The 27,591-nt window shown below is 38.5% G+C and overlaps 1 protein-coding gene across 1 annotated transcript in view; it reads right to left on the bottom strand.

Moving 5' to 3' along the window:
- Positions 1-6,694: 6,694 nt before the first annotated feature.
- COL4A3 (collagen, type IV, alpha 3 (Goodpasture antigen)) overlaps positions 6,695-27,591 on the bottom strand; it is a 69,561-nt gene continuing 48,664 nt past the window's right edge. The window contains exons 28-51 of the mRNA XM_010568419.1: positions 27,195-27,295; positions 26,405-26,555; positions 26,160-26,273; positions 25,191-25,484; positions 24,012-24,101; positions 23,301-23,435; positions 22,509-22,607; positions 20,891-20,980; positions 20,363-20,502; positions 19,147-19,273; positions 18,790-18,870; positions 17,688-17,786; positions 16,670-16,720; positions 15,471-15,656; positions 14,653-14,774; positions 14,145-14,217; positions 12,739-12,810; positions 12,499-12,618; positions 11,344-11,442; positions 10,546-10,758; positions 9,703-9,880; positions 8,551-8,665; positions 7,055-7,227; positions 6,695-6,779 (exon numbers count right to left, since the gene is read on the bottom strand). Of these exons, the coding sequence (XP_010566721.1) occupies positions 6,695-6,779; positions 7,055-7,227; positions 8,551-8,665; positions 9,703-9,880; positions 10,546-10,758; positions 11,344-11,442; positions 12,499-12,618; positions 12,739-12,810; positions 14,145-14,217; positions 14,653-14,774; positions 15,471-15,656; positions 16,670-16,720; positions 17,688-17,786; positions 18,790-18,870; positions 19,147-19,273; positions 20,363-20,502; positions 20,891-20,980; positions 22,509-22,607; positions 23,301-23,435; positions 24,012-24,101; positions 25,191-25,484; positions 26,160-26,273; positions 26,405-26,555; positions 27,195-27,295 (3,008 nt within the window). The remainder of the gene's footprint in view (positions 6,780-7,054; positions 7,228-8,550; positions 8,666-9,702; positions 9,881-10,545; positions 10,759-11,343; positions 11,443-12,498; positions 12,619-12,738; positions 12,811-14,144; positions 14,218-14,652; positions 14,775-15,470; positions 15,657-16,669; positions 16,721-17,687; positions 17,787-18,789; positions 18,871-19,146; positions 19,274-20,362; positions 20,503-20,890; positions 20,981-22,508; positions 22,608-23,300; positions 23,436-24,011; positions 24,102-25,190; positions 25,485-26,159; positions 26,274-26,404; positions 26,556-27,194; positions 27,296-27,591) is intronic.

Genomic DNA, 27,591 nt, shown 5'->3' with positions numbered 1-27,591 from the left:
GGGGCTGCCCTGCGGGCGAGGGGGTCGGAAGGGGTGCTTGCAGCCGGCGTGGGGCCCAGGGCAAGCGGCGCCGCCGTCTCGGCGACCCGCGGGCCGGAGGGAGCGGTTCGGTGGCCGGCCGCGCCTCCCGCCCGAGCGCGAAGGGTGGCAGTTAGCGGCGCAGGTCTCTGCCCGGAGGGACCGCGTTTAACTCGTGGCTGAAGCTTCTGACGGCCTTCTGCCCGCCTGCATGAAGGGCAAGCCGCTCGCCTTGGTTAGTCGGTTGGCGTGGTGCCGCCCTGGAGCCGGGACCGTTGGTGCCTCCGCGGCTCCTCGGCTGAGCCTCACGGTAGCCGGTGGTGCCCGAGGGGAAGGAACTTGGGCAGCGCTGACCGCAGGTGCCGGCAGAGCCAGGACCCTCCGCTCCAGCGCCTGGACCGCTCCGGCTGCCCACTGCCGCCCACGGCTCGCCCCTGCTGAAACCACTCCATCTCTTCCATGTTGACTCTCGAGCGGCAGAGCCTCGTGTGGGGCACTCGCACTCTCTGCTGATAACCCGTGTGCCGTGGTGGATGAACGTGCCGTTGCGATATAGAAGCGTGAAGATCCAATTAATGTTAAGTGGGTAGAAAATCCGGCTCGGTGTGTGACAAACCTGGCATACTGCCCTCACGTGCGAGGGCAAACAGCCAGTCGCCTCGGGGCACGTTTTCTGAAAGACGGGTAGTTGCCTAACTACCGCTCCAAAGCAACTGCACACTTCAAAAAAACCAGCCGCTCGTAATCATCACAAAGGTCGTCCTTTTCTATGTCAATCACCACCCCACTAGCATTACGTAAAATTTGTCAGCAAAAACAGTTGACAGAGTCACCCAGTTCCTGTCCCGCTTAAACCCAGCTTGCACATCAATTCTGACTAGCAGAGGACCATCTCCTTATGTTGGTAAACCACTTCTACCAATTTGCTAAAATGGAGCAAGGCGCAGTAGTGATGGGACCCAAAATGACTTCAGCATGCAACAGTCCAACATTACACACCATTCTCCTCCTGCACCCAGTGTCACCCACCCACCGCGCTGCACCAAAACCCAATCCTGCTCTGCTGACTGAGCGGACTTCACCTATTCCCTCCTGCTCAGAAAGACTGGTGTGACAGATGGAGGCCAAAGACGGGGCCTGAATGAACTCAACGAATGTTTTATAGAGATGGCCCACAGACTAAGGGAATGATACACACACAGATTATATATATATATTTATATCTCAAAGGACAGGAAAGGTGATGGTGATTAATTGGGATGTAAAGCATGGGACCTGAGCATGACGTAAATGGTATAAAATAAGGGGTGGATACTGTCCTGGTTTCGGCTGGGATAGTTAATTTTCTTTCTAGTAGCTGGTATAGTGTTCTGTTTTGGATTCAGTATGAGAAGAACACTGATAACACACTGATGTTTTCAGCTGTTGCTAAGTATGTTTATTAAAGTCAAGGATTTTTCAGCTTCTCATGTCTAGCCAGCAAGAAGGCTGGAGGGGCACAAGAAGTTGGGAGGGGACACAGCCAGGACAGCTGACCCAAACTGGCCAAAGGGATATTCCATACTATGTGACATCATGCCCAGTATATAAACTGGGGGGAGTTGGCCTGGGGAGGGAATCACTGCTTGGGAACTAACTGGCCATCGGTCAGCAAGTGGTGAACAACTGCATTATGCATTACTTGTATATTCCAGTCCTTTTATTATTATTATTGTTATTTTCTTCATTTCTGCCCTATTAAACTGTTCTTATCTCAGCCCACGAGTTTTACTTTTGTTCCCCCAATTCTCTCCTCCAACCCACTGCAGGGCAGGGAGTGAGCGAGCAGCTATGTGGTGCTTAGCTGCTGGCTGGGGTTAAACCACAAAAGGCCACCATTAGGTGACCCTTCCTGAAACTGGCTCCCCCTCACAGCATAGGCTGCCTAAAAGCAGCTCTTCCCTTGGGATGTGCATAACTATTGATTTTCCAATTCCATACAGAAAAATAAAATGAAAAATGCTATTATATATAGTAGATAATTTTTTAAAGAGAGGAAAGTATGCTCTGAACTTTCCCTATATTTTGGTTTATGGTCACAATAATGTTTTGGAGATTAAAATGAGTAGTAATGCCAGAAATATTGAAGCATATATTGATCCAAGGCCCACAACTTGCTAATTCAGTTCTTTACAAACACCAACAGCACTGTTTTAGAGGCAAGTGGTCTGAAATATGATCTCTTCCTAGACAAAAATAAAAGTTGTATAACATTGAGAATTATACATTATTTGCCTTTAGATATATGTTACATTTGGCCTCCTTGAAACACAAATTGTTGGCCTGAGCACATCTTACCAGGCAATCCCCATCATTCTGTACAAGAGTCCTCCTCAGTTTTACCAGTTCTCCAGGCTCTAAGATTTACAAACTATCAATAGAGATTTAGTCTTAAAAAAAAAAAAAAAAAAATCTGTAAAAAGTCTAAAAACTGGTTCTTGAAGCACACTAGAAATATGGTCCATCTTCCATGACTCCCTCTGTATAATCTTATGCTGAGATCAATTATGTAACTATTTTTATTCCATTGAATACATGAGTGTTGTTCATAAACTGAGTTGTTGCACAATAAAAGTGGCCATAGACTAGTCCCTTGAGTTCTAATCCACAGGAAATTCTCCAGAAAAGCCCTGGTGGCGATTTCTATTGTAGTATCATGTTATGAATTACCATTAGTATATCATGACTATGTCAGCCTGTCCAGGCCCCATGTAGTGTGTCAAATCTCAAAAAGAATTGCATCAGGCTGTACCCTAGCTACCCTCATCCCCTTCAGGATGCTCTTTCCAGTTTTTTATTGTGTAGAAGTCCTAGCACAAATCATTTTGACAGTTTTCAGATCTCTCTGCAGATATCCTTGATTTTCTTGTTCAGTGATTTAAAAGGCCATCCTTAAGAATGTTACATACAACACTGTTCTGTCAGTTTGATTTTCAGATATGTCTTTCTTATTTTCACACTGAACTCTTGGTAGTAATGTTAGGTGTGCCCCTTCCTTTCTGCTGCACACAATCTGCTTGTTTGTCTGTGTGCACTTACAGAATACCTCTGGGTACTGTCTTCTGTCTGAGGAAACACTATCAAGTCCTACTCTCTTCTAGAAGTTTTTACAGGTTTTGGCTTCCTTGGTGGCCAGTCCTTTACTTTCTTGAACCTGGAGTTACAGTGGTTCCCTAGGCAAGCTGTGGGTGTTTGTCAGCAGGCTGCAAGAGTGGCTTCCTTCCATGGAGGAAGAAAACCCCAGCCTAGGCAGGGCAGTGATCTCTGCAACAAGGGCACAGTCCCACCATACTGGGCACAGCAACACAGAGCTGGGCTGGCAACATTAAAAGATTCTGTTCACCGTCCAGCAACCATCAGGCAAATGCAAGGTGACAAGTCAGATCCCAGGTCAAAGACAAGTGAAGAAGTGGGAGCGGCAGGGGAGAGGGCTGGGCAGAAGCCTACCTACAAAAGAGCTCAGGCAAGGCCCGGGATGGAGCTTGGATGCAGTGCCTGGACCTGTTATGAGACTGCAAACTGGGCAGGGCACTCGAGGGCTCCTGGTGTGCTTGGGGCCCCATCAGCCAGCCTTCCTCATCTTCCTAGTTTTTCCTCAGTGTAATCACAACCCTTTTTCTCATACTATTTCTGTCAACAGCAACTTGCCACCCATCTGTGCTTCACGCATATAAATCCAGCAGAAAGTATGAATGAATGCAGTAGAAGAGAACATGGCTGAGTTGTTCCAGATTGAAACCACTGTCTGTCACCAGCCCATCACTGTATCCTATGTAGAAATATATCTAGGAAGAAGAAAGATAGCATGCAGATATCCAGCTTGGGTATCTACACTGAAGTGCTAGACTTCTAGTGTAGTCCAAGTAGGAGAGAGGGTCTTTCTGAGGGCAAACTCCACTTACTATCTTTTAATCAAATGACACTTTTTTTTTGGTAAATAACATTATGCAGAGGTAGTGGAAAAGATCATTAGCACTGGGAAGAACAAAAAAACAAGTGAAATGGGTCTTTTATTTAGTCAAAATATTTTTATTTGGCTGCATTTAGCAGAAGGTTTGCTTTCCTCTTCCCTCCCTCCCCCATTGTTTGCTTATTATTTCTGATTTCCCAGGCTTCCATTCTTTCAGTACAATATGTTAACACTTTGCACCTCGTCAGCACTTTCCAGTTAAGGCTCTCAAAGCATTTACAGACATGAGTTAACTAATCCTCACAACAATCATTAGCAGTAAGGAAGTAAAATGATCTGCATCTGCAGAGAGAAGATCAACTTTTTTCAAGTTTTTTGATTTTCAGTATCCAGCTTATATTATACTGGGCTTGATGAACATATATGTTCCTGCAGTTGTGTTTCATGCTTTTGAAAGAAAGACTGAGTTTGAGCACTCAAAATCTAAAGCTATTTATGAAAATCTTTCTTTAGTAACTTGTTGAAGGCCACACAAAAAGTGAGCAGTGGAATCCAAAACTGGGAACAAGGCATAACTCTCAGTTATGTGCTACTCTATGAGACATAACTCTTTGTAACTTACCTTTGGACTTTAAAACCACAATCCATTCCATTCTCCTTACACATTATCCTCTACTGACCATTTCCAGCAGACTTCAGCCTCAGGTACTTACATTCTGCATTTTGCTAGCAAGTTTTACGTAAGAGTCTCCACAGTCATCAATTGTATACTGTATACAGTATAGTGAAAAAAACCCCACCAAAACCCCAACAACCTAACAAGCAATGGGCGTGGGTTTTATCTTTGAGTATTTAAAGCAAACTTCGGAGTTTATGGAAAAATCTAATATGTGATTGTTTTATGGAAAACACCCTCAACCCCAAACCTGGTTCAAATGGAAGACTAAATATTAACTTGACAGTAATACCTTCTTATCAGTAGTGCATCTGCATAGAGATTCTTCATAAAACCCTGCAAATTCACAATTATACCTTGCAAACAGAAGTATTATGACTGTTCAAGCAAACAATAATTTTAAAATATCCATTCAGTTCATCTAAATGGTGTCTTCACGTTAGCTCCATCAGAAGATACTGGCATGAAACAGATGAAACTTTTTCTTAGTTAGGTTAACACTGAAAATTCAACAGTCAGACAAACACAATGCAAGTATTTTAACAGAAACAATATAAAATTTCACTGGCTTAAAAAACATGTAAATGAGAAATCTTGGTTATTTCAATGAATTGCTAGACCCTACATTTAAAATGATGCATTTACAGAACTATTCAGATGAATTAGGCTTCTTCTATAACACTAAATACTGGAATTCTGATACATTGTGCAAGTATTAAAAAATATTAACATTTTAAATGTTAACATTACAACTTTAAATAGCCTGGCAAGTGCAATGTTATAAATATTAAAAAAAAAACAAACCTCAGAGCTACAATTTTTTATAAGTTATATGAGTAAATGAAAGTGCTTTTCAAGTATTTATGTTCATTTACAGTTGGATTCTCTTGTGTAAGTCAGTGCTTAAATGGTCCAATTTAAATATCAGACTTTTTTTAAATTTTGGATGCATACATTGAACTGGATGGAATAAATGGTTTCATTTGCAGAAATGTGTGATAAATATTTAAATACAGAATGTAATTTGTGATAAATATTTAAATATGGAATATTACAAAATGTGAATATTATAATTTTTGTTATATATTAAAAATAAAATAGAAAGACATCACATCCTGATGGGTGTGTGATAACCTGATAATGCCATGGGAGCCCTTAAGCTATACAGTAATTGTCAATTCCATCAAAATCCCAAATTATGATATGGTAAATAGTTGTTCTTCGGTAGAGACAAAAGCATGTGTTCATAAGAGGCTCAATACTGTTAACTTTTGAAGAATTTAAAGAACTCATGATCTGTGTCAAAAGCCATGGAATCTAATGAAAACTTTCCAACACTTTCAATTAGTCAGCCCTTAGCCATAGTCACTCTGGAGAACACAGCTAGTGCATGTCACCACTGTACTGTCTGCCCAGTGCATGGTATAGCTCCCTTTCTGGCTAGTCAAGAACCATTATTACTGCAGTGATACAAAAAAGATTGTATTCCTGTTGCCAGCCAGAGGAAGGGTGAGGTAAGTGGGGAGATACTTGTTTATTAGACAAGAAAACCAAAACAAAACAACCCTAAATGAATCATCATATATTTAAAAAGTGCACTGAAAATATTTCCTATTGAACCCTATCTCTCATAAATGCCAGATTTTCATCTTAAATTATATCCACTTTGAACACTGAACATACGTAAGCTGATATTAGAGCATTTAGTTTGTCTTGCGGTTTGAAAAGCACATGACACAAGGCAGCATTAACATCTTTCATTAAAGATCTGGCAATGCCATAGTTTTATCGTGAAGATGCAGCTTAGAAATGACATAGCTCAGCAGAAGCCCCTGCAGACTGCCATTGTACAAGCTTTCTCCAACAAAGTGCTTTGTCATTTGCCAAAGACAAAAGTCAAACTGTTGCCCTACCTCACCACAGTGCTGCACTGGCAATTTATAATTTTCTTTCCAGATGCAGTTGAACTTTAATAAATTATAGCTCTTCAGAGTTAGGCAATTCTTTGTAATAAAAGCAGAGTTTCATGTTCCATCAAGAGTGGCCACTGTTTAGACTGGTCTCTTCATGCAGACCTGACAACGGCTGATGATATTTTCTAGTTCTCCTGCTTTCAAAGTCTGTGGTAGAGGTTTCCTAAAAGAAAGAAAACAAACATTTACTTTTTTCTTTGAAAAACAGGGAGAGACGATGAAACTTTGGATATGGAATTATTGACAACAACACTGAAATCCTGGACTCATTTAAGGCATCTTTGTGCTGCAGAATGACCCTGAACCTAACAAAGTGGGACGCCCAAACTGAGGGGAATTACTAGGTGAGCCCCCACATTATGCAGGCAGTTATTGTCTCCTCCTTGGACACTTGCAGCATGGATGCAATGTGTATGGATGCAGGGAAGTATAGTTTACCTGAACATTCTTCTTGGATTTAACGATGCCAACCAGAAACTATAGGAATTTGTGTAGTAGTTGCATGTCCCCCTGCCATGGCACTCTATGAATGGGATGGCTCGAAATTCTTCCAAACAAGATCCAGGAGATGCCAATGCTTGGCCAGAAGCTTCTGAGCCGGCACTTGTATACTGTAACCACCAATACATTTTTTTATGAGAACTCGTCCATCAACTTTTTAGTAAACTGCAGGCAAAAAAAAAAATCTCTTTCTAAAACGTACCATATGTTCTGTAGTATATCTTGGACAAAACAAAATGAACACAGATTAGTTTTATCAAACTTACAATGAAGCACAAAAACCTTATGAAAATTCAAGCACAGTTATGGCATTTCTTAAGTCCCTGCAAAGGCCCTTTTTCTGCTCAATGAGAAGGCATGAAACTGTAACCAGTACAAAGACTAGAAAGTAGCTGGCTTCTGTCCAGTTCAGGACTACAGTAACTGAATTACAAATAAGCCAAATCCCCCATTTTGTGTGTGTTCATATTTTTTGTTGCATTGATTGCTTCTCCAAACACAAAAAGCAAATAAAGCATTTTCCTTCTCTGATGTTGGCAGATGCTTACAGAAATAGCTCTGAAATAATTTATGACAGTAGAAAATCAGCTAGAAAATACCATTTAAATTTGCTGATGTTAGAAACAGGTAAATGATTTTAACCAGATGCTGCAAAAATTCTCTTGTTCTTTTCCAAGATGATTATTATTATTACTACTACTACTACTTAGGGCCAAATCCCAGGAGAGACAACAAATTTCACATTAGACCTAAAAGGACTTTACATCATGCAGAAAAGAAGGGGGTTTAATTCTGTCTTTCACCCTCATTTGCTGGCATCCCTATGACATCCCACAGGCATGGATAACAAAGATGAAGTGCTACATCCCCTAATACAGATACAGCCTTATTCCCATAACCAGCTCTCAACCTGCAGTCACATGATGAAGTTTCTTCACTCGTATCTTGTTATGGCATCAAAATCACTGTGGCAGTCTTTTGTAGACAGTGTTCTGCATTTGTTTTGATTTTAGCTTTCTGTGGAGTTCAGCCTCAAGATCTGATTTATAAAAGAACTGTCTGGCATAGAAGTGGGTCAGTTATTTCTGTGTATTTGTGTTCAGGACCTGTTTAACCACTCCATTCCCCAAACCTGTTTCTGAGATCTTAGCATGACACTACAAAATGAGAGCAGGCAGTTATTTTTGTCAGACCAAAATCCTTTAATCTTTTCCCCTTTTCCTCCTGCCACCTATTTTTGAAGACAGATCAGAATAGTTGTTCCTATGCTTCTGGCATTGGATAAGAGTTAATTGAATTATTGCCTACTTCTTGGCAAAGGAAAAAAAAAAAAGTTTAACAACTATTAAGAAACAAATGAGCTATGAGCAGATGAAAACGCCAACGAAAGCGAGAGAACATAAAATTAATAATTCAAGTCTTTATATGCTTACCATAACAAAAGAAAAACCCTTCCAGAGAGATATCCAGCCTTCTGGACATGCAGGAACTACAGTTGTTTGGCTGTGAACTGCTATTACCATTGCAGCTCCTTCACAGACAACACACCTGTAAGAGAAATGCACATGCATTCAGTGCAGATGAGGGAAAACATGAAAGCAGACAAAAATTGTATCTTCTGGGATAGTAGCTACCTAATGGCAGAGCTTACTATAAATGTTACAACTCACAGAGGTTTTCTCTGTTTAATGAGGAGATAAGTAAATTGAAGGTAACCCAAATACCTTGCTTTGCAATCTCTACCAGTAACAGCAGACAAAAATTGGTATAAGATGGAATTTAGTCCCAGAACATTTAAGCTTCCCAATTTTGCCTTTACTGAAGTAACAAGCTAAATGTTACCTTCTTCATGTGCTCAGTACTTTATGTTGTTATGGTTTAGATCAGAGTTCTGTACTTTTATTTGCAAAGATTAGAAAAAGTAATCTTTATATCCTAAATGAAGAAACTATGAAGCTGACCTACTAGATTGCAACAACTGGGTAGGGCAGGCTAGAAGACAGAATGCAAAGCTTGCCTTCCCATCTTTGATTTTGCTACTCTTGGTCATTCACACTTTTAGAGCTTTTCCTCTTTTAAGATGCTCTTCAACCTTCTCAGCTGTTCTAAAGCAACTAGAAAGGGCCACATTTGCACAAGGGTATTTCGTAGCAGAAAACCTTCAGCGCCAACTTAAAATGTTCTTCAGCAACTACAGTAAATGTATCACACATAATTGAAAGCAGAACTTCATTTGTACTGTATTTCAAATAATGAAGCTATCTTTATTTCATTTTAGTCTGCCTCTGATATACACAACAATAGCTTTTTTAAAAAATATCACTGCTATCAGTAGGATTGTGTGCCATCTTCTCATCTCAGCTATGCAGATTAAGACCTGTGGTGGTACCTTAGCTTTAATCTAACTTTTGTTAGAGTATCACTGGGTATCTGGCATATTCAGGTGAGTAATCAAAAATCAGGTGGTTAAAAACAGTGCTTGTACTGGCTCAGATGGGTGAGTCTTTGCCTAAGATTTGCCGTTCAAAACAATTTATGGTGTCTGTGGTTCCAGGCCAGAAGAGCTAAAATTCTTATACTCTTACCTGCTTATATGGGGCTCTAGTGCCCTGCCAGAAATCGGTGCCATGTCTACTGGCATTACTGATGCAGTTGACAGCCAGTATGAATAGTCATTGCGAGAAGCAAAACTACAAACATCATTGGTGTTACAGAATAAGAATGGCATGGTGGTAAATCTCTGCAAGCAGCTACCAGCTGTTCCTAAAAGATAAAAGAGGAGAGGTTTGTGACAGATAGGAGATTACATTTAGTGCAGCGAACAGAAGAGACACATGATGGCATCCAATCTGCTATAGTGAGAATTAAAAAGTTGGTAACTATAAAAGAGAAGTGTCTATACAGTGGAATTATCTGAAAGCAAAATGCCTATGGTATATATAAAGGTATTTATATAAAAATAAGGGCTAAACAAAATCTGTTAAAATAATAATATCCTCTTGAATGGTATCCTTGACACAGTAGCAGGGATTCAGCTGCTTAAACAAAAGCTTCTGGTGCCATTTTTTACACCCTAAAGCATCCCATTTGGTCTCCAAAAAAAGCAAGATTCTCTCTCAGATCCTGCGTTATTACTGTCAGCCCTGTGCAGATGCTGTGAACATTTATACTAGACATCTATCCATAAATAACTGAATTCCTCCTCAAAAATGACTAGGGATAGCAAAAAGGGAATATAGGAGGTGCAGGAGAGAAAGGTGTCTTTCAAGCTGCAATTCCTGACTTGATTCAGAGCAGCAGACCACTCTGGAGGCTGATGGTTGAAATCAATGTTCGTCTTGGATACTCACTGTGAGTTTGATTTCATGACAACTTAGCATTACTGGACTCTAAAGAAAACTATCTGAAAATTTTTACCAATACAGTACCAAGATCTTGTCCATGTGCTCGTTCATTTCCTTGTACAAAAAGCAGCGAATAGCCAACATAAATCTGTGATGTCCCATGTGGGCATGAAGGAATCTTTGTTGACTGACTATGCCGGGTAAACATAAAACCTCTTCTTGTTGGACCAGCAGTGATAGTACCTGGTGATCCAGGTAACCCCTGTAGACCTGGAAAGCCAATCAGTCCAGGTTGTCCTGTGGAGGGGAAATAAGTATGACTAGAAATATTATAATTTTGTTTGAATTTTTACTTCATTTAAATTAGTGGAACCACTTGAAAACTAACAAAAAAATTATCAGTAAGAACATACAACTTGAAAATTGGTAGTATTTGTTGCTAGATGTATTAACTCCTTCAGACCTAGCTCAGGTAGCTTTACATTGCATAGTTTCATGGAATAGTGAGGTATTTGAAAGAACCATGGCCATTTTTACCAAAAAAGTTGTAAAGTAAAAACTTTTTATGGTGACTAAATAGAAATATTTAGTTCTATTTTGATGTCATAAGAAGGTCCACCTAGGGATTTCAAGGGGATAAATAAATGTGATTAGTAACAGAGGAGCACAGTTAAGGCATATCTTTGTAAACTTTTATTTCAGTTGTGAACATGTATCTGTTAAAAGCTAAGAATGTGCTTGCATGTGCTTGTGGCCCTAAAGCTACTGTAAATGTTACAGAATCTCAATACATGCAAGAGGAAGGATTTACAGAAATCAGGAATACAGTTGATCTGTAAATTCAGTAGTAGCAGTCAAACAGAGATGTCTGCTTTCCTGTACCTCTTTGTCCTGGAAATCCCGTGTCTCCTTTCGGACCAGGCAGTCCTGGTTGACCTGGATGACCAAAACTTCCTGGTAGACCTTTTACTCCTTTAGGTCCTAAATTATAATCAAGAAAAAACCAGAATTATATAACAGTAGTTATTCTAGATTTTAATACTGTTAATGAATAAATTAAAATCCCCACGTAAATGTAGCTGTGTTAGAATAAAAACCATCAGCATGAATTCACGAAGTTTTGAGACTGTCTGTGGTGTTACTGTCACTGTATTTCCTATCAGGAAGATTACAAGGAAATATCAAGTGTCTTGCAGAAAAATATTATTCTCATAAGAAATGTTTACAGAAACCAAAGCAAGTACCTTTTTCTTTCAGCATATGACATACAATAGAAATATTACAAAAATCTAGTAACAGGCCAAAACCATCTTGGTCATGGTTTGTAATTCTATAAATAACACAGCTCCTTTGTAAAACAACTTTAAGGAAAGTGTAAAAGAACAATTCTTTAGTGCCTGCTTTGTTATGCTGGAGGCAACTGTCATTCCTGAGTGGGGCATGCCTTTTGGCAAGCCTGTCCCCCTGAGGAGCTCCCTTCCTGGAGTGGAAAGCTGTGGTATTGACAAGGGTGGCCAAGTACCCACTGCACATCCACCTCATCCTACCTTCTCCTTGCTTCCACACTCCTCACAGCCATGGCAGGCTTCACTTCTAGTGCCAATGGAGAAGTAGCCAGCCTCTCCTTTCCTTTCCCACCCCCAGGCTATGACAGGCAATCACTTCGTAGCACATCTAGAGTACTTCTATTGTGTGTGGTAATTTCCAGCCCCCAAAATGACAAACATCCTGAGCATGGTTCTGGTTGTATGAAAATGGTGAATGTTTTGATCCAAGTTTACTTTTTATTCCATTATGTTGCTTAGGCTTATGTTGGGGGAGAAACTTACTCACTGACTGTGAGGGTGGAGGGCAGATGGAATGGGACAGGTTATAAATATAAGGTTGCTAACAAGGTACAAAGAGCTATTTTAAAATATGAAGAGGTATTATTAAAGACATGTCAATTTTCTATGCAGAAGCATGTTTTCCCACCAAACCAAAATGTTCCACTAAGCACCACACACAAACATGTATAGAGATAAAAATATAAACCACCTTGTAGTCCAGGAATCCCTTGAATTCCTTGATCACCTGGTGTTCCTGGGATTCCTGGCAGTCCAGGAGGACCCTTGCTTCCTGGGACAGAGAATATTCTCCCAGGGACTCCAGGTGGACCTAGCAGCAAAAATATAATGAAGAGCTATTGCTTTATATTAAAAGAAAGCAAAAAACTACAAAACAAAACAAACAAATCAACCTAAGTCAGCTGGTATTAGAATGAGAAGGGTTGGTTACCACGCTGGCCCTTTGGTCCCCTTGGCCCTTCTGCACCTTGTGGTCCAGGGGGTCCTTGATTACCCTTTTCTCCTAGGAAAGAAGATTGAAGATACATCTGTCTGGTTTAAAATGTCAAAACAACTGTCAAAGTTTCAGAGGCTTATTTAAAAGTCCTGCATGATCCATGCAACCTTCCCAAAGAGTAACACAGCCTGTAGACTCATATGAAATGTGAAAGTGGACTTCTACATCTCTGCTGTTACTGTATAATTTATAGGCCAAGTGCACTCAGTTTATAAGAAGTTGCTTCCATGCCTATCTTCATATAATGGCTGGTCCCATAAACCTAGCTTAAAATTTCAACTTTAGACTATGTCTTTTTTATCTCATGTGTTTTTGTCACTGAGTATACAGGTCAAGTGCTGCCTCCAGCAATGCTGTGCAGCTCAACTGCCTTTAAACCCTATTGTCAGTTATGCTGATGGCTGTTAGGAGGGTTGTATAGTTTTTTAAGTGTTTGAAACTTCATAAGCAATTCTTTTCACTGTGCAAAATATGAGGTTACATTCAGATTACTCTCCACAGCTCTGCTGGAAATAAAAAAAAAAAAAAAAGTCAACTGTATTTTATCATCAGGTTAGGAGATCTGACTGACTATGCCATGAAATGAGAGCTTTTTGCTTAAGAAAGTCTACTTACTGCCTGTACAGTGACTTTTCAAATTAGAACAAATTTAAAATACACAATAATTAGCATGGAACACAAACCAGTAGGTTAAACAGATAATGACAATTCTGTGTCACTGTATATCATGCAATTGAAAAATGAGAATATTGGAGTAATGCAGACCTATATCAGATTTAAATCACTAGAAAAATGTCTAAATTAAAAGGATTTTTAGCTAGCTACTGATCTGACTAACCCTTATGAATATGAAAATAATAAAGCTAATACATTTAACAGTTTGTCTGCTGATAAACTGGTGAATTAGATTATAATTGGGACTATTCTTATGGCAAACAGATGACGCAGTGCTCTGTGTTGTAATTATAATTAAATGCTCGAGTTCTGTATCTACAAGGTTGCCAAAAAGTCTCATCTTGTAGCAGTGGTGTGGCATTTCTAATTAGCAGACTCAGTCCCAAAGTCCTTATGCATTATTAATCACTAAGGACAAACTTGTTTTGCATTTGCCTGAGGTGAAGGCCATTGAAGTTTCAGCCCTTCTTCACTTCAACATCAGTTTGGACATACCCATAGCATATAACTCAAAGAAAATGCTCTCTTGGTGATCACTTGCATTTATAGCTGACTTACCCCCTGCTCTTGATCGAAAAACCTCAAAACCACAAATACTATTACAATGCAACATGTAAATGACTGTATTAGGCACACAGAAGTGTATGTAATAAATACATGAATACCTTTTACACCTGGGAATCCAAGAAATCCAGGGTCCCCTCTAGCACCAGGATAACCTGATCGACCTTCTATTCCCTGCAAATCAGGTAACAGCAATAATAAACAGGAATCAGCATCTGCACACTATGAAGTACACCTTCTTTTTGTTTAGAATATTCAGAGCATTATGTTCACAGAATATGCTACAACTAGAATTATCTGCTCCATTTGTAAGCATGTTACATGTTAGAAATAGTCATATCATTGTTAATGTTATTCTGCAATACAGAACAGCCAAGGAAATGACATGCCAGAAATTCACAGTAATTTTTTTTTTAGCCACTTAAGTCCATAAAAGTTACTTTTCATATCCATTTTAATATTTTCCCTCTATTAAACGAGGTTTTGGGGATGATGTGGGGTTTTTCTGTTTTGTTGTTGTTGTTGTTTTTTAATTGTCCTGGGTGTTATTTTCATGGCAAGAGCAAATTAACAATGAAGTAGGAAACAAGCAATATTCCTTTCACTGACTTTTGGACCGGGAGGACCAATGTCACCATCTGGGCCTGTTGGCCCTGGTATGCCATCTGCCCCTCTAACACCTTTGCTTCCTTTCATGCTGGGAGTGGGAAGACCAGGAGGCCCTGGAAAACCTGGAGCACCTGTACAGAAACACCAGAGTAAGTAAAGTCTACTGCCAACGGCATTTCACATACGTTACATACAATGTAGTACAACATTCAACAACTCTATAATGGTACCCATGTTTATCACCTCAGTGATTCCCAAGGAAATATACCCATTTAAAAAAAAAAAACAAAACAACTCATTTTTCCTAGCCAGCTAATTTAATCTGAGATCATAGCTGAGTTCTTGCAGTACTCTGTAGCACTACAGTTTCTTGAATATCCTCCAGTTGTAGTTATGCCTGTAATCATAGAATCATTTAGGTTGGAAAAGACCTTCAAGATCATCAAGTCCAGCTGTAAACCTAACACTGCCAAGTCCACCACTAAACCATGCCCCTAAGTGCCACATCTACCCACTCATGCTACCTCACTTCTTTAAAGTTGGATCTCAGCTGCCCTACAGACCACATGGGAAGAAAGCAAAATCATGCAATTGAGTGGACTGCAAAGCTTAGCATTATTTTAGTTTACATCACACTGCATAGACCATCACAGTGTCTGCAACAGTAACATTGCATTAACTGGTAAAGGAACTACCTGCTTAATTATGAAGCTGTCTTGGGGGAAGACCTCTTTCAGCCTTGAGTTCTGGACAGGCTGAATTCTGCTTTCAATAATCAGTATATCATTTCAGATAAATAAGGAGTAATAACAACACACCTGGTCTCCCATCTGCACCAGCAATACCTCTATTCCCCTTTTGGCCAGTAATTGCCATGCCTGTTGCGCCTTGAAATCCAGGTAACCCCACTAAGCCAGGAGGTCCAATGGGTCCTTGGTCACCCTGATGACCTTTCATACCTGGTGGCCCAGGAAAACCAGGCAGGCCCATGTCCCCTTTGATTCCTGCAAAGTATAAGTATTACATTTGGGGAGAGCTGTAAAGATGGTAAGATGATGTGACTACACAGAGTATATGCATTTACTACACTGCAAAGTAGAATTCAACCTTTGTTTTTAGTATGGAGGAGTCCCCAAAGCCACCTTGCTAATGTAAAGCAAAATACTTGTGAGAAGACAGGATTCACTGCAAGGTAGTGTACACACACCACTCTTTTTTTTTTTTTTTTTTTTTTTTTTAATTTTTTAAAAAAACTCCTCTTCAGAAATTGCTCATACAAAGGAATAAACTTGAGAGGAGGGTAGAAAGACCAGAGCAGGGAATATTTCTTGATGGATTAAGTAGAAGAAATGTTTCTTTGAACATCAGAACTGGCAAATCATTTTAAACTAAATACCAGCTAAAAGCATCAATAGGAGTACCACAAAGTAAGAGACTACTCCCAAAGGATATTGTTCTAAGGTTGATCTTTGAGTGCATGATCTCTATATGGAGGATATGAAGACAGAATTTTTATTTATTTATTTATTTTTAAGTACAGCAAATCAATGGATTTCTACCAGTACTAGAAATACAATGCAAAAACTAAAAAATGGGAAAAGTCCCCTCAGTAAACTGCTCACTCAAAGGGGAGATGAACAAAATTAAAATGCAATCACTGCAGCCTTCTTACAGTATGCTTAGTATTCAGCACCATCGGTTTTCATTAGAATATACTCTGTTAATCAAATTATGCATCAAAATAAAATTTCAAAAGCTCTAGAATGTGTATATCACCTTCACAAAACCATAGAAGTTAGCTTCTTTATTTCCCTTTTACAGTAGCCTTAACTTTACAAGCAAGAACTCTTGACATTTAATATATAGCACCAAATCATTGATCAAATGCACAGAATCACTCTTGATTTCCTCTGACACTCTTAGTGCCATTTCAAGCATCCAAAAGCAGGAGGCGAATTGAAGATGACGATTCTGGTATTTAAAAGTTAAGCTTTTGCTTTCTGAAAGGACAACTCACCTCTATGACCAGGAATACCTCGAAGGCCAGGGATTCCTCTCCCTGGTGCTCCTATAAAATATTAGGTCATGTAAAAGTCCTGAATAATTGTTAGAAAACATCATAGTTGCCTAATATTTCATACATTTCTTCAGAATTCACCAAATCAAAATGTAGATTTTAGTTATATGTAAAATATAATGTATCGATTATTTCCATTTCTTCTATCCAGAAGTACAAAATAAATTTGTAAGTTTTACTTTATAGTAGGAACTCTTATTGAAAAATCATATTTGAGGTACATTCTACAATAAGCTTTGTCTTTTTTTCAGAGGAAAAAAAAACCAGAAGAAAAATCTGCATTTCAGTTAGTTACTAAGAAAAATAGAAGAAATGTAAATACCTAAAAAAGAAAATATGTTAACAGTGATTACTTCAAACTTAATTTGAAAAAACTTCCTAAATACTATGAATGCCTTCTCAGTATCCTTATACTAATATGTAAAGAAACATTGTCACTGTAAAATATGAAAACACTTTCTGTCAGAATTCAGTGGAGGACTAAATCTATCTGAGGATGTTGATGACATCAGAAGTGACATTTAAATGAAAGGTTTTACAACCCAAGGAGCAGGTCATAGAACCCTTCACTATTTGTGTAAACACTGTGATTCCTTTCATCTTATTTCCACGTAAGAGAGGAGACCTCTTTAAAGGATTTTTGTTCTTTTCATCTCTTTGAGATTAAACATGTTAGAACTGTTAACAGCAATACTTTGGCTCTTGCAGACATTAACATTTTTAGGCAACATTATGACAAATCACATGTATAATAGAGTGGTGACATATGCATTTGGGTTGTTGACAGCATGTACAACAATCACAAAGAAAAGCCTGTGAAGTGAAAAACCTTCTACTTATAAATTTATCTTTGGCTCCACAGACGCTCCTTATTAATCCTTCCCAAACAATCCTTGTCAGTTTAACTAGGGGGAAAAAACAATTGTAAAACTGAATGAAAATATTTCACTGGTGTTACCTGGTTCTCCCTTTACTCCTGGGCGACCAGGCATACCATCCTGACCTTGATTACCTCTTTCACCAACAAGTCCATTTTTTCCAGGGTGTCCAACACCACCTGTGAATTATAATGGACCACAATATCATTTTCACTTCTATTATTCTGCATTTCGAAAGGATAACGTATGAGTCCCCTTTATTAAAATTTAATTAGTTCAGCTACTTCAAAGATAGATGTAAGTGTAGTGGTACATAAACATTTCTAAAGAGCAACATATACTTTTTATTGAGCTCACCAGCCTTCAATGGCTTTAACACCCCCCACTATTTTCACAGGCAATAACTTCCTGTCTTTCAAACACATTTTAGAACCCTGCCTTTGATTTAACCCATGCTGGTGGGAATCCATACAGGCAGTGTGGTTTCTCTCTCTGGCTTTATTACAAATTCAAGGTTTCTCTAAACAGGGAGTAGATTCTGATCTTTCCTAACTCTGCTGATAAGTCAGTGCAAGTTCACTAAAGTCAACAAAACCACAACATCATAATTTTGATGAGGGTCTCTCAATATTTTGAAGACAATGTCTGGCACTCACTTTAATAAAGTCTGCATTGCATACCTCTCTGTTGCTGCATACTTACACATTCCCCCTTAGGTATATTTTGAATGGTTTGATCTTTTCTGTTGCTTTAACAAGCAACTACAACTCCGTCCCCTCTTTCCACTCTAATTCATTTTCTTTTCCTCCTCATCTAGCTACATCTTAGTTTATTATTCTATTTTAGGAGGTAGAACAAGCCTTTCTTACAATTGTGTGGATATCATATCTAGAGACCTCTAGAGGGGAGAAAAAAAAAAGGGCAAAAAGCTTTACAACAGTGAAACAAAATTAAAACACCTTGCCTCAGCTGAACTGGTAACATTGAAAACACACAGTTGAAGTCCTTAGCTGCAACCACAGAAGGTAAAGTAAACAAAGCCCCTAACTAACATAAACAGAGACTGCAACTGCATCAGTTAAATTCTAAAAAGCTCAAAAGAATAAGAACATCAACTGCCTCATTACAAAGAAACTAACAAACCAGGGGGCAGTGATCTGGGAGAGATGCTATATGCCATACCAGGAGGGCCTATAATGCCCTGTTGTCCTGGGCGGCCCTGCAGTCCTTTAACACCAGTATCTCCAGGAGGTCCAAGCTTCCCTGTAAGAAAAAAGAGTGTGGGAGAGGAGAAAGGGCATTATCACTAGATCCAGATTCAGTCTGAGAACTTTGCTATCGTTTCTGCTTTGGACGGCTGCAAAAGATCTCTAGCTGATAATAGCTAGCCTGGCTGCACGGACTACAAAGGAGCTGTTTAGGTTTACAGCAGTTGAATATAAATATGTCACCCCACAGGCACCCTGTGTAGTTTATTGAGAAATTATCTTCTTCTGGAAGCATGTCAACATCTCATCACCCCTCCAAAACAAAACATACCTGGGATTCCTGCACTTCCAGTTTCACCTCTGATCCCATGTGGTCCTGGTACTCCTTTATGTCCTGGATGACCTTGGGATCCTTTTTCTCCTTTGCTGCCCAAAACTCCTGGGGGGCCTGGATCTCCCTGAGAAATAGAAGTTGCACACAAAAAGGTAAAGAATCACCTTACATTAAATACATTACATTCCATATTTGAACAACAGAAAAATCATACATAATTTTAAAGGTTAAGTAAGTGTAATCACAGTTCACTATGGTTTTCAGACAAAAAAATCAAAGTAGACTGATATGAAGTCTTCTCATAATACCACTGATCCTTTAGACATAGCTAAGAAAAAAAAAAATCTTTCTTTAATCTATACACACCAACTTCGTCTTCAGATGTTTTCACCGACACATAGGCTTTCCTTCAATTTCATTCCAACAGCTCCTCTTTTGATCCAAACATACATTCCTTACATAATATGCAGCTATAAAAAAATACTGAAATGCATATTTTTCCTTGAATTCCTACTGACTTTCACAACAGTAATCTCATTGTGGCTACCCAGCTAACACAGAAAAGAAACAGACAATTTAGACAGATTACAGGAATTATAGTACCATTTACAGCCTCAACCACGTATAATCTCATATGTAAAAAGACTCCCAGTTGTTCAACAACCAGAGTATGTTGAGTAAAATTGTATCCAATTGACCTAACATAAAAGATACTGGTTTTTTCTTAGCAATATATATTACCGAACATAACATATACTGAATGTAATATATATGACTAAGAAAAAAAACCCAATTCATGTTGTGTAATATTACTAGACTGTCAAAAAACAACGGTACAATTTTAGATTATGAAAGTTTTGTGTTTGCTAAGATTATGTTTTTATGTGCTTTTTAATGTACAAGTATTCCTACTGCTGACTTTTTAAGTGCAAGTCCTTGCTCTTAATGGATTAGCAACTTTTACAGAAACAAAGTTATTTCCAAGATGTTCCATCTTTACAAATAAGAAATTCTTGCACCAGAAGAAAAATGAAATATAATGAACTCAAAAATTTCTCCTGAGTAATGACACAATAGAATCTTCATATGTTTTATCACTAACAAATCATCTACTTCTGCAAACTCTGCAGCTCTCGCTTACGTGCTGTTCTGTTTCTATAGTCAAAGGCTCTGCTTATTGCCTAATATGACAATGTTTCCAATGCCTTTATACCTTTGGACCAGGCTCTCCTGGAGGCCCAGCAGATGGGTACCCAGGATCTCCTTTGTCACCTGGAAAGCCACCATAGCCCTGTGGACCAGGGTCACCTGATGGTCCTGGAAAGCCTGGAGATCCTTTCTGTCCTTTTGGACCTGGAAAAATACAGATACTGATACCATTCTTAAAAGGATCGTAATTGTATACTACACCTTGTGTTTTGTGAGCTACTGCTTGTATATTTAGATATTCATTCTTCACTAAACTAATTTACACAGCCAGTGATTTTATTTCTAAACCCATTAAAAAGAGGTTCTTATATGTAACAATATATAAATTAAAGAAGTTATATTTCATTTAGAGAGAGGGAGAACTGTATTCTGCAAGTCAAGCAAATGCTGGGGTGGTGAGAAGTCTATAGGTACCGCAAAGAATAAAACCCAGTCTAAGTATTGTATAGTACGCTTACAATAACTGCTCAGATCTGTGCAAATGCTTCTATACAGGTCTATGAATTTGTAATATGGCTTGACAGAAAATGACCTGGAATTCCCATGTCTCCTTTGTTTCCTGGTGCACCTGGGAATCCTTGTCCTCCAGGAATCCCTGGAAGACCCATATATCCTTTGACACCTGCAAGATGAAGAAGTAAGTGTCATCTTCACATTTTTGCTTTAGACACTGGCTGGCTGGTAGAGCTGTCATGAATACAGAATCCTCTACCACACACCTTGACATGGTATCTTATTATTTTATAAATCAACATGCAGCCTCTTGCCCCAGACACAAATAGAATTATCATTATTGTTGTCAGAAAGCCAAGGAAATAACAAGCATCTTATGTATCAACATTAAAATTAAGGTTTGTGACCACAGCACTTAGGGGCAGCAACTGAAATATACTTTTGCAAATTTTTATCAAGATCTTGAATTTGTATTTACACACTGGACTCTCCTTTCATTGTCCCTCTGAGTTCAGTCTGGTTTCTTTCTGGGCATGTCACAATCACGTTATTACTTACTCATTATGCACTTCTCATGCATGAGCAGTACACTCAAGAGCTTTTTCTTACACGGTTTAGGCACTTTTTCCTCTCTCAATTATCTTTAGCTTAATTTAGCTAAATTAGCATTCAGTTTAATGACTACAAGATCTAGTTGCATCTAGAATGTTCCCATGTCTAAATTCCAGGGTACTGGCAATGCCTGAACATTTAGGCAGGTGAGGTCTTATTTTCTTCCACAAAAAGTTAGGGAGTAACGGAGCATTTGCAGTTTTTCCTGTGGTGGCTACACTGCAATGACTACAAAGGATGTTAATGACAGAGTATAGCAGTGATGCTATAACAGCAGGTAGCATGGATAATTGCCATCATGAGAAGAACGATTTTGATTCCAAGTTTAAAATTATTTCTAATTGTCACCATTTTTATGTACCTAATTATAGTGTCATATGGTTTTCTAGAAGTTATCTCAAAGAATCAAAACCACAGAACACAGAGAAGTAAAGATGTTTTATTAGCATCAATTTAAAAAAAAACACAGATGAATTGTCTCACTCAAGGGTCAACATGTATCATTATGTATGATGTTATGGTAATGGCAGAGCAAACTTTGTGAAATAGCTTAGGTAGGTTTATGATTTATGCAGGTTCTTTTGAAGTCTGCTTTTCACTGCAGATATGGTAACTTAAAATTTAAGCCAAATATGCAGGCTTTGAAAAGGGAAATAAAAGCAATCTGAAATAAAAAAGCTTCTGAAATATTTTTGTGCACAGTTCTAATGTTCATATTTTAGAATTCTTACCTTTTTTTTAATAATATTAGGAATTAAAACTTCTTATAAATACCAGTTTTTATTTATTGGCCTCATCACCCTTTAGATTTTAAAGTTATTATTATTCAGGATTTAATATTACATTCTATTTATCACCCCAAACAATGGACTATATTCGGAAGGAAACAATCATTTGGGGGTAACTGCTATGACTTTCAAATAGCAGCTTTGGAAACTGCTCAGCTTCAGAATTCTCAGAAAGCTTCAGAGTGAATACAGAGAATGTAGTGCTGCTGCTGGCACCAAGTTTATGTGCTAGCATTGAGGTAATATTATCTCCACTCTCTACATGATACAGTAATTTTCAATATACGTATTCCATACCTGGTAGACCAGGTATTCCTTCAGACCCATCAAGACCTGGGGGACCTTGCACACCAGCATCACCTTTTTCTCCTCTTAGACCCATTCTTCCTTGAACTCCTAAAACATGTATTTTAAAAAATATTACAAAACAACACCTTAGAGTGTGTTTTATGTAAAGTTTAAAGTTTTATAACTCTTTAAGCTCATGAAGCCTAAGTGGAGCATAGGATTTTCACTCTGTGAACACACATAAGCAAGACAAGCTCACAGTTAAAGCCTTCTTTATGGAAGGATGTCTGTAGGAAAATGTCTACATAAAAAGCCAGACAGCATTAGTTAAGCATGTACAACGCATATACAGAGTCTATATTAACATTGCAAACAAAGGAATTCTTCTGACAGTCAAATATTTCTAAGCAGACTCAACTTCTTTGCAATCCAGCATCTAGTTGGTAAGCGCACCCATTTCTATGCTCATGGGCTACTAAATGTATAAAAATGTGAATGTATAGCATGTATATATGTATATAAGCCTCCTAGTACTACTGACATATTATTACTAGTTTAACATTACAATAAGAGGATTTTTTAAGGAATACAGACTTGCTAAAATGGAAATAAATATTCAGTGTAATATCCAACTATCCCATTAACAAAAAGGTAGTTACAGTGTTCAGCAATAATTATTTCAAAGCCATGTGAATACTCTCAATAATACAGTCCGTTTCTTCCATGTTTTAGAGTCCACTGGAACTGCAACACAGATGACAACCCTAACTAGCTTTGAATGACAGAACAATGAATGTGTACCTTTTAAGCCTTGCTCTCCTTTATTCCCAATGCCAACCAAGGTCTCAGATGGTCCAGGAAAACCTTTATCACCTGGTTCGCCTTTTGCTCCAAGAAACCCTTTTCTTCCCTTCAGTCCTGGGAAGCCAGAAGAACCTGCAAGAAAATATAATGAAATCTTCTGAAGAAACCTGACTAGATGATAGCATAAAGGAAGCAATGAAACTCTTGTCTTCAAGTGCAATTATGCATATAAATACACATTCCAAATCATAACCTAAACTAGCTTCTTAATTACTCCAATAATCAATAAAACATCTATGAGCACAGATTATGGTAAGATACTGTAATTATTTCTTATACTAAATATATGTAAAAACTTGTATCTGTTGAATACATATAATAGCAGTATTTGGAACATGAATGGAATGGCAAAAAAACAGAGCAAAAAGACTCTCTGCTCTTTATTTAGCAAACCACCAGCCACTTTTAAAAATACCAATGAAATAAAAAGGTGTCAATTTAAAACTGCTAAAAAAAAATAACAATGTTGTCATTCAGTCTGTAGACTGCACATACACAGAAGCCAAAGATTCACCAAGACACAAAGAAATTCTGGCATGACATGTACTCAGGAGTGATAACATACATCAAGATGGATCATAAGACTACTTCAGCATGGAAGTTCCATTATTCTAAGTAATAATGAAGGCAGATACAACAGCCACTTGCCTCTGCTACCCGGGTTGCCTGGTCTTCCAATCATGCCTGGGTGTCCAGGAATTCCTAACAGGCCTATTATACCTGGCTCTCCCCTTGAGCCTGTGGAATTGAAGCAATAGAAACATATTTGTTAGTATTTGATCACTGACACAGAACATTGTGTCAGAAAACTACAGATATGCCTGTCATTTAAGTGTTTAATTGCTTGTTTGTTTTTTCTCCATTTCTGTAACATACTGTCCAAGCCAGTTTTCCAGTCTTTAACCACATGAACAGCATTTACACACACACAGTAACCCCCAAACTACCTAGACTAGTAGCTGCAACAGCTTCTATCAATGAATGAAATAACTGACAGTGAGGATAATGTATCTGACATATCCACACAGGGATGGGAGACCTGTCATAGGATGTATGGGAGAGACATTCCTTTCTGGCTCAGGAGTTGAAGGCCAGCTGCGACATGACAACTCCCTTCAAATGACACCAGAAGTCTAAGTTTGCATAACTGAGTCAAGTGCTACATGTTTATCATTAGTTTTATAGGTTGTATGTATAAAAAGGTATGTACCATCTCCTTCCCACAGAATAATGAAGGATTTGATAGTAATGAAAAATCTTTATTAAAGAAGCATTACATAACTGATTTCTTTTACTCTATGAATCAAATTTGAACACATTTCTGAAAAAAAATCCCTTACAGGGATTACCTACCTTACTTAAAGTTAGCTCTGGTTAATGTGACAGAGTTTGATCTGACTCAACTCTGCCAGACTCAGGATCTCAACTAGCTTTTTAAGAAAAAAGACAGCATTAACAAGCTATCTGTCTGAAAAAGGATGCTGAGTAAGAACTAAACACTTTACACTTCCATTATGCTGGGGAGCTGCTTTGCATGTTAACTATTTCTTGTCCTACTGCAAGGACATTACTGTACAAAAAATAATGTAAGGTAGCTCTCTGTTCTCAGAAGACTGTTACTTTAGTACTGTGTCATGACAGCTTCAAGATATGCTCATCATTTAGGGAATGATGATTTATTTGTTTTCCATATAGATCTCAATGATATATGAAAGCTGTTGATTGAAAAATATTTTAGTATCCTCAGTTTGGAAAAGCATGACTGACATCTTTTTGCAGAGACTAATTTAGTTTCTACGTCTAAACAAGTATTTGGGGAATCCTTACCTGGCACGCCAGAGATTCCTGGCCGTCCAGACTGTCCCTTGGCACCAGGTAATCCCGTATTTCCCTGAAGACCTATTAATCCAGGTTCCCCAGGCTCTCCATAGATTCCTGGGATACTCAAGCCAGGAGGACCTAGCTTTCCTTTTGAACCTCGTGAACCTCTTCCTCCTATGAAAAATGCATGACAATCAAGTATGGTACATGTGTCTGGAAAATAAACCTTCATCTCTATCTTGCTTTCATGAGCATGAAACTCTTCTTGAACTCTGCCTGTTTGAGGGCTCAACATTAGATCTGTAAGACAACATACATGTTCAGGAAATCTCAAAAGAGTTGACTCAAAAGAGTTGTGGGTTGGTTTTTTTTTAAAGAAAAAAAAAAAAGATGAGACTGGACAATTCTGTTTTTTCTCAGAAAAAGAAGAAAAACCCAAACATGAAAAAAACACCAATTCTGCATTCATTCTCTAAAAAATAAAAAAAATAAATAAAAATTCCTTTTGAGATCATATACAGGAGAATGACTGTACTGGGTACCTGACTATGTTTATTTTGGAATGAAATTCATACACAGTATATGCAGGTACTTTTGAGACCCTAAACTGATTTTCTACCTAGCTGAGCTCTTCCTCTGTTTTGTTTATTTATCAATCGCATTGCACCAAGAAATCTTAAGTTCAGCCCCATATAGAACATGTGACTGAAATATCCTTTTTCCTGTGGAATTTGGGCCAGTTTGTGATTAGTCTTTGTACTGTACAATGGAATCTGAATCTTAATCCACCTTAATCAGTGCACACGTTTTCTCCCATCTGCAGAAAGTGCATATTTTAAATGGGCTCACATTGTCCTGCATACTATCCTATAACCAATATCCACAAACAACTTCAGCACCCTCGGGCCATTGGAAGGCAGAAACAAAACCCAGACCCACCCACCCAAATGGCACATTTGATTCAGAAGGTCCTACCTGGTGGGCCGGTAGCTCCCTGGCCACCTGGCAAACCTGGCAGGCCAGTAAGACATTCAGCAGGTTTCCCTGGAAAACCTGGATCTCCAGGAACTCCAGGTGAGCCACGATCTCCTAAAAGAAAGGAGACTGGATTCACAATGATTTCAGTAGAAGTTTCAGGCTTTGAGTTAGCATTGTTTGACTCGGCTTCCCTTTCCTTAAAATAACTTGCTGTGCTCCTTGAGCTTGTTTGACAACAGTACCTCTTAGGCCATCATCACCATCATGTCCAGCACGCCCTGGTAGGCCTTGAAGTCCTGGAAATCCAGTATCACCCTTTGAGCCAGGAATGCCATGACCTCCTGGTGAACCCAGTCTACCTGGCTCCCCAGGAATAACCATGCCTGGGTCACCCTGCAACACAGAGAGAAATGTAAATAATCCACTATGTTTTGCAAATCTGCCAAAATATTTTCTCCACTGTGTGATCAATTAACTTCTTTTATTAGGGTAATGTTCTCCATTCCCTGGGGATCTTTCACATTATAATTTTTAATGGCTCCCATTGGCTGGGTGCTCCTTATTGACCAGCTGCAGGTTCCATACCAGGGGAGTAATTTGTCTAGACAGCTTTTGAATTCTGCCTCCTAACTAAGAATTTGCTACTGAGCAATGCAAGACACTTCCCTCCATTTGGCCTTTACTGCATTGTGATGCTTGCTGTAGCCGTGAAAAGCTTTGGACCTGTATCTGAAAATCTAGTTGAAGTTTGTCCAAATACAACTTTTTCTTTATTTTTATATGACAGTCATACTTTTATCAAAATATTTATTTAAATAATCAAGGTCAGCACTCAGATATGTCTCAGAAAACTCAAAGTCAGTTATTAGTTTTTTTTAAACCATTCTTCTGAACATTGTTTTCCATGAAGACTGGTTTTATCACAGATGTCCCACCAAGTCTATTCCCTGAATGGAAAGTTTTAATTAGTTGGGTTTTTTTTTTTTTTTGCTGACTGAACTGCTGGTTGTTTTGAGTACTAGCTTTGAGTACCAGCAAATCAATATGTTCATAAAGCAGGTCAATAGAGCTGAGTTTATACCAGTCACTGTTGATATACTTGAACCACAAAGGCCACTCCGCATCCAGCTGTTCTGTGGCATCAAACACAGACTAAATAATAATTAAAAAAAACCATAAAAATCCACAGCCTCAAACCCCACACTTTGTCATGTCAACAAGCACACAAAAGAATGATATATGAGCACACAAAAAAGAAATGCCACTTCTGCAAAACATTTAGGTGTTATTTTTTTGTTCAAATTTTAATCCCAATTACAGAGTAGTCAAGAATCCTACATTTATATATGCCGTCAGTAGATTAGCTTCTGTTAATCAGCAAGAGTGGCTGGGGTATTTCTTTCAAAGTACTTTCTTTTTTTTTTAAAAA

Source organism: Haliaeetus leucocephalus, unplaced genomic scaffold (assembly GCF_000737465.1).
Source record: "Haliaeetus leucocephalus isolate CR32 unplaced genomic scaffold, Haliaeetus_leucocephalus-4.0 Scaffold240, whole genome shotgun sequence".
NCBI classification, from domain to species: Eukaryota; Metazoa; Chordata; class Aves; order Accipitriformes; family Accipitridae; genus Haliaeetus; species Haliaeetus leucocephalus.
Note: the sequence above shows the minus strand (reverse complement) of the source record. Positions and strands in the feature narration are given on the sequence as shown.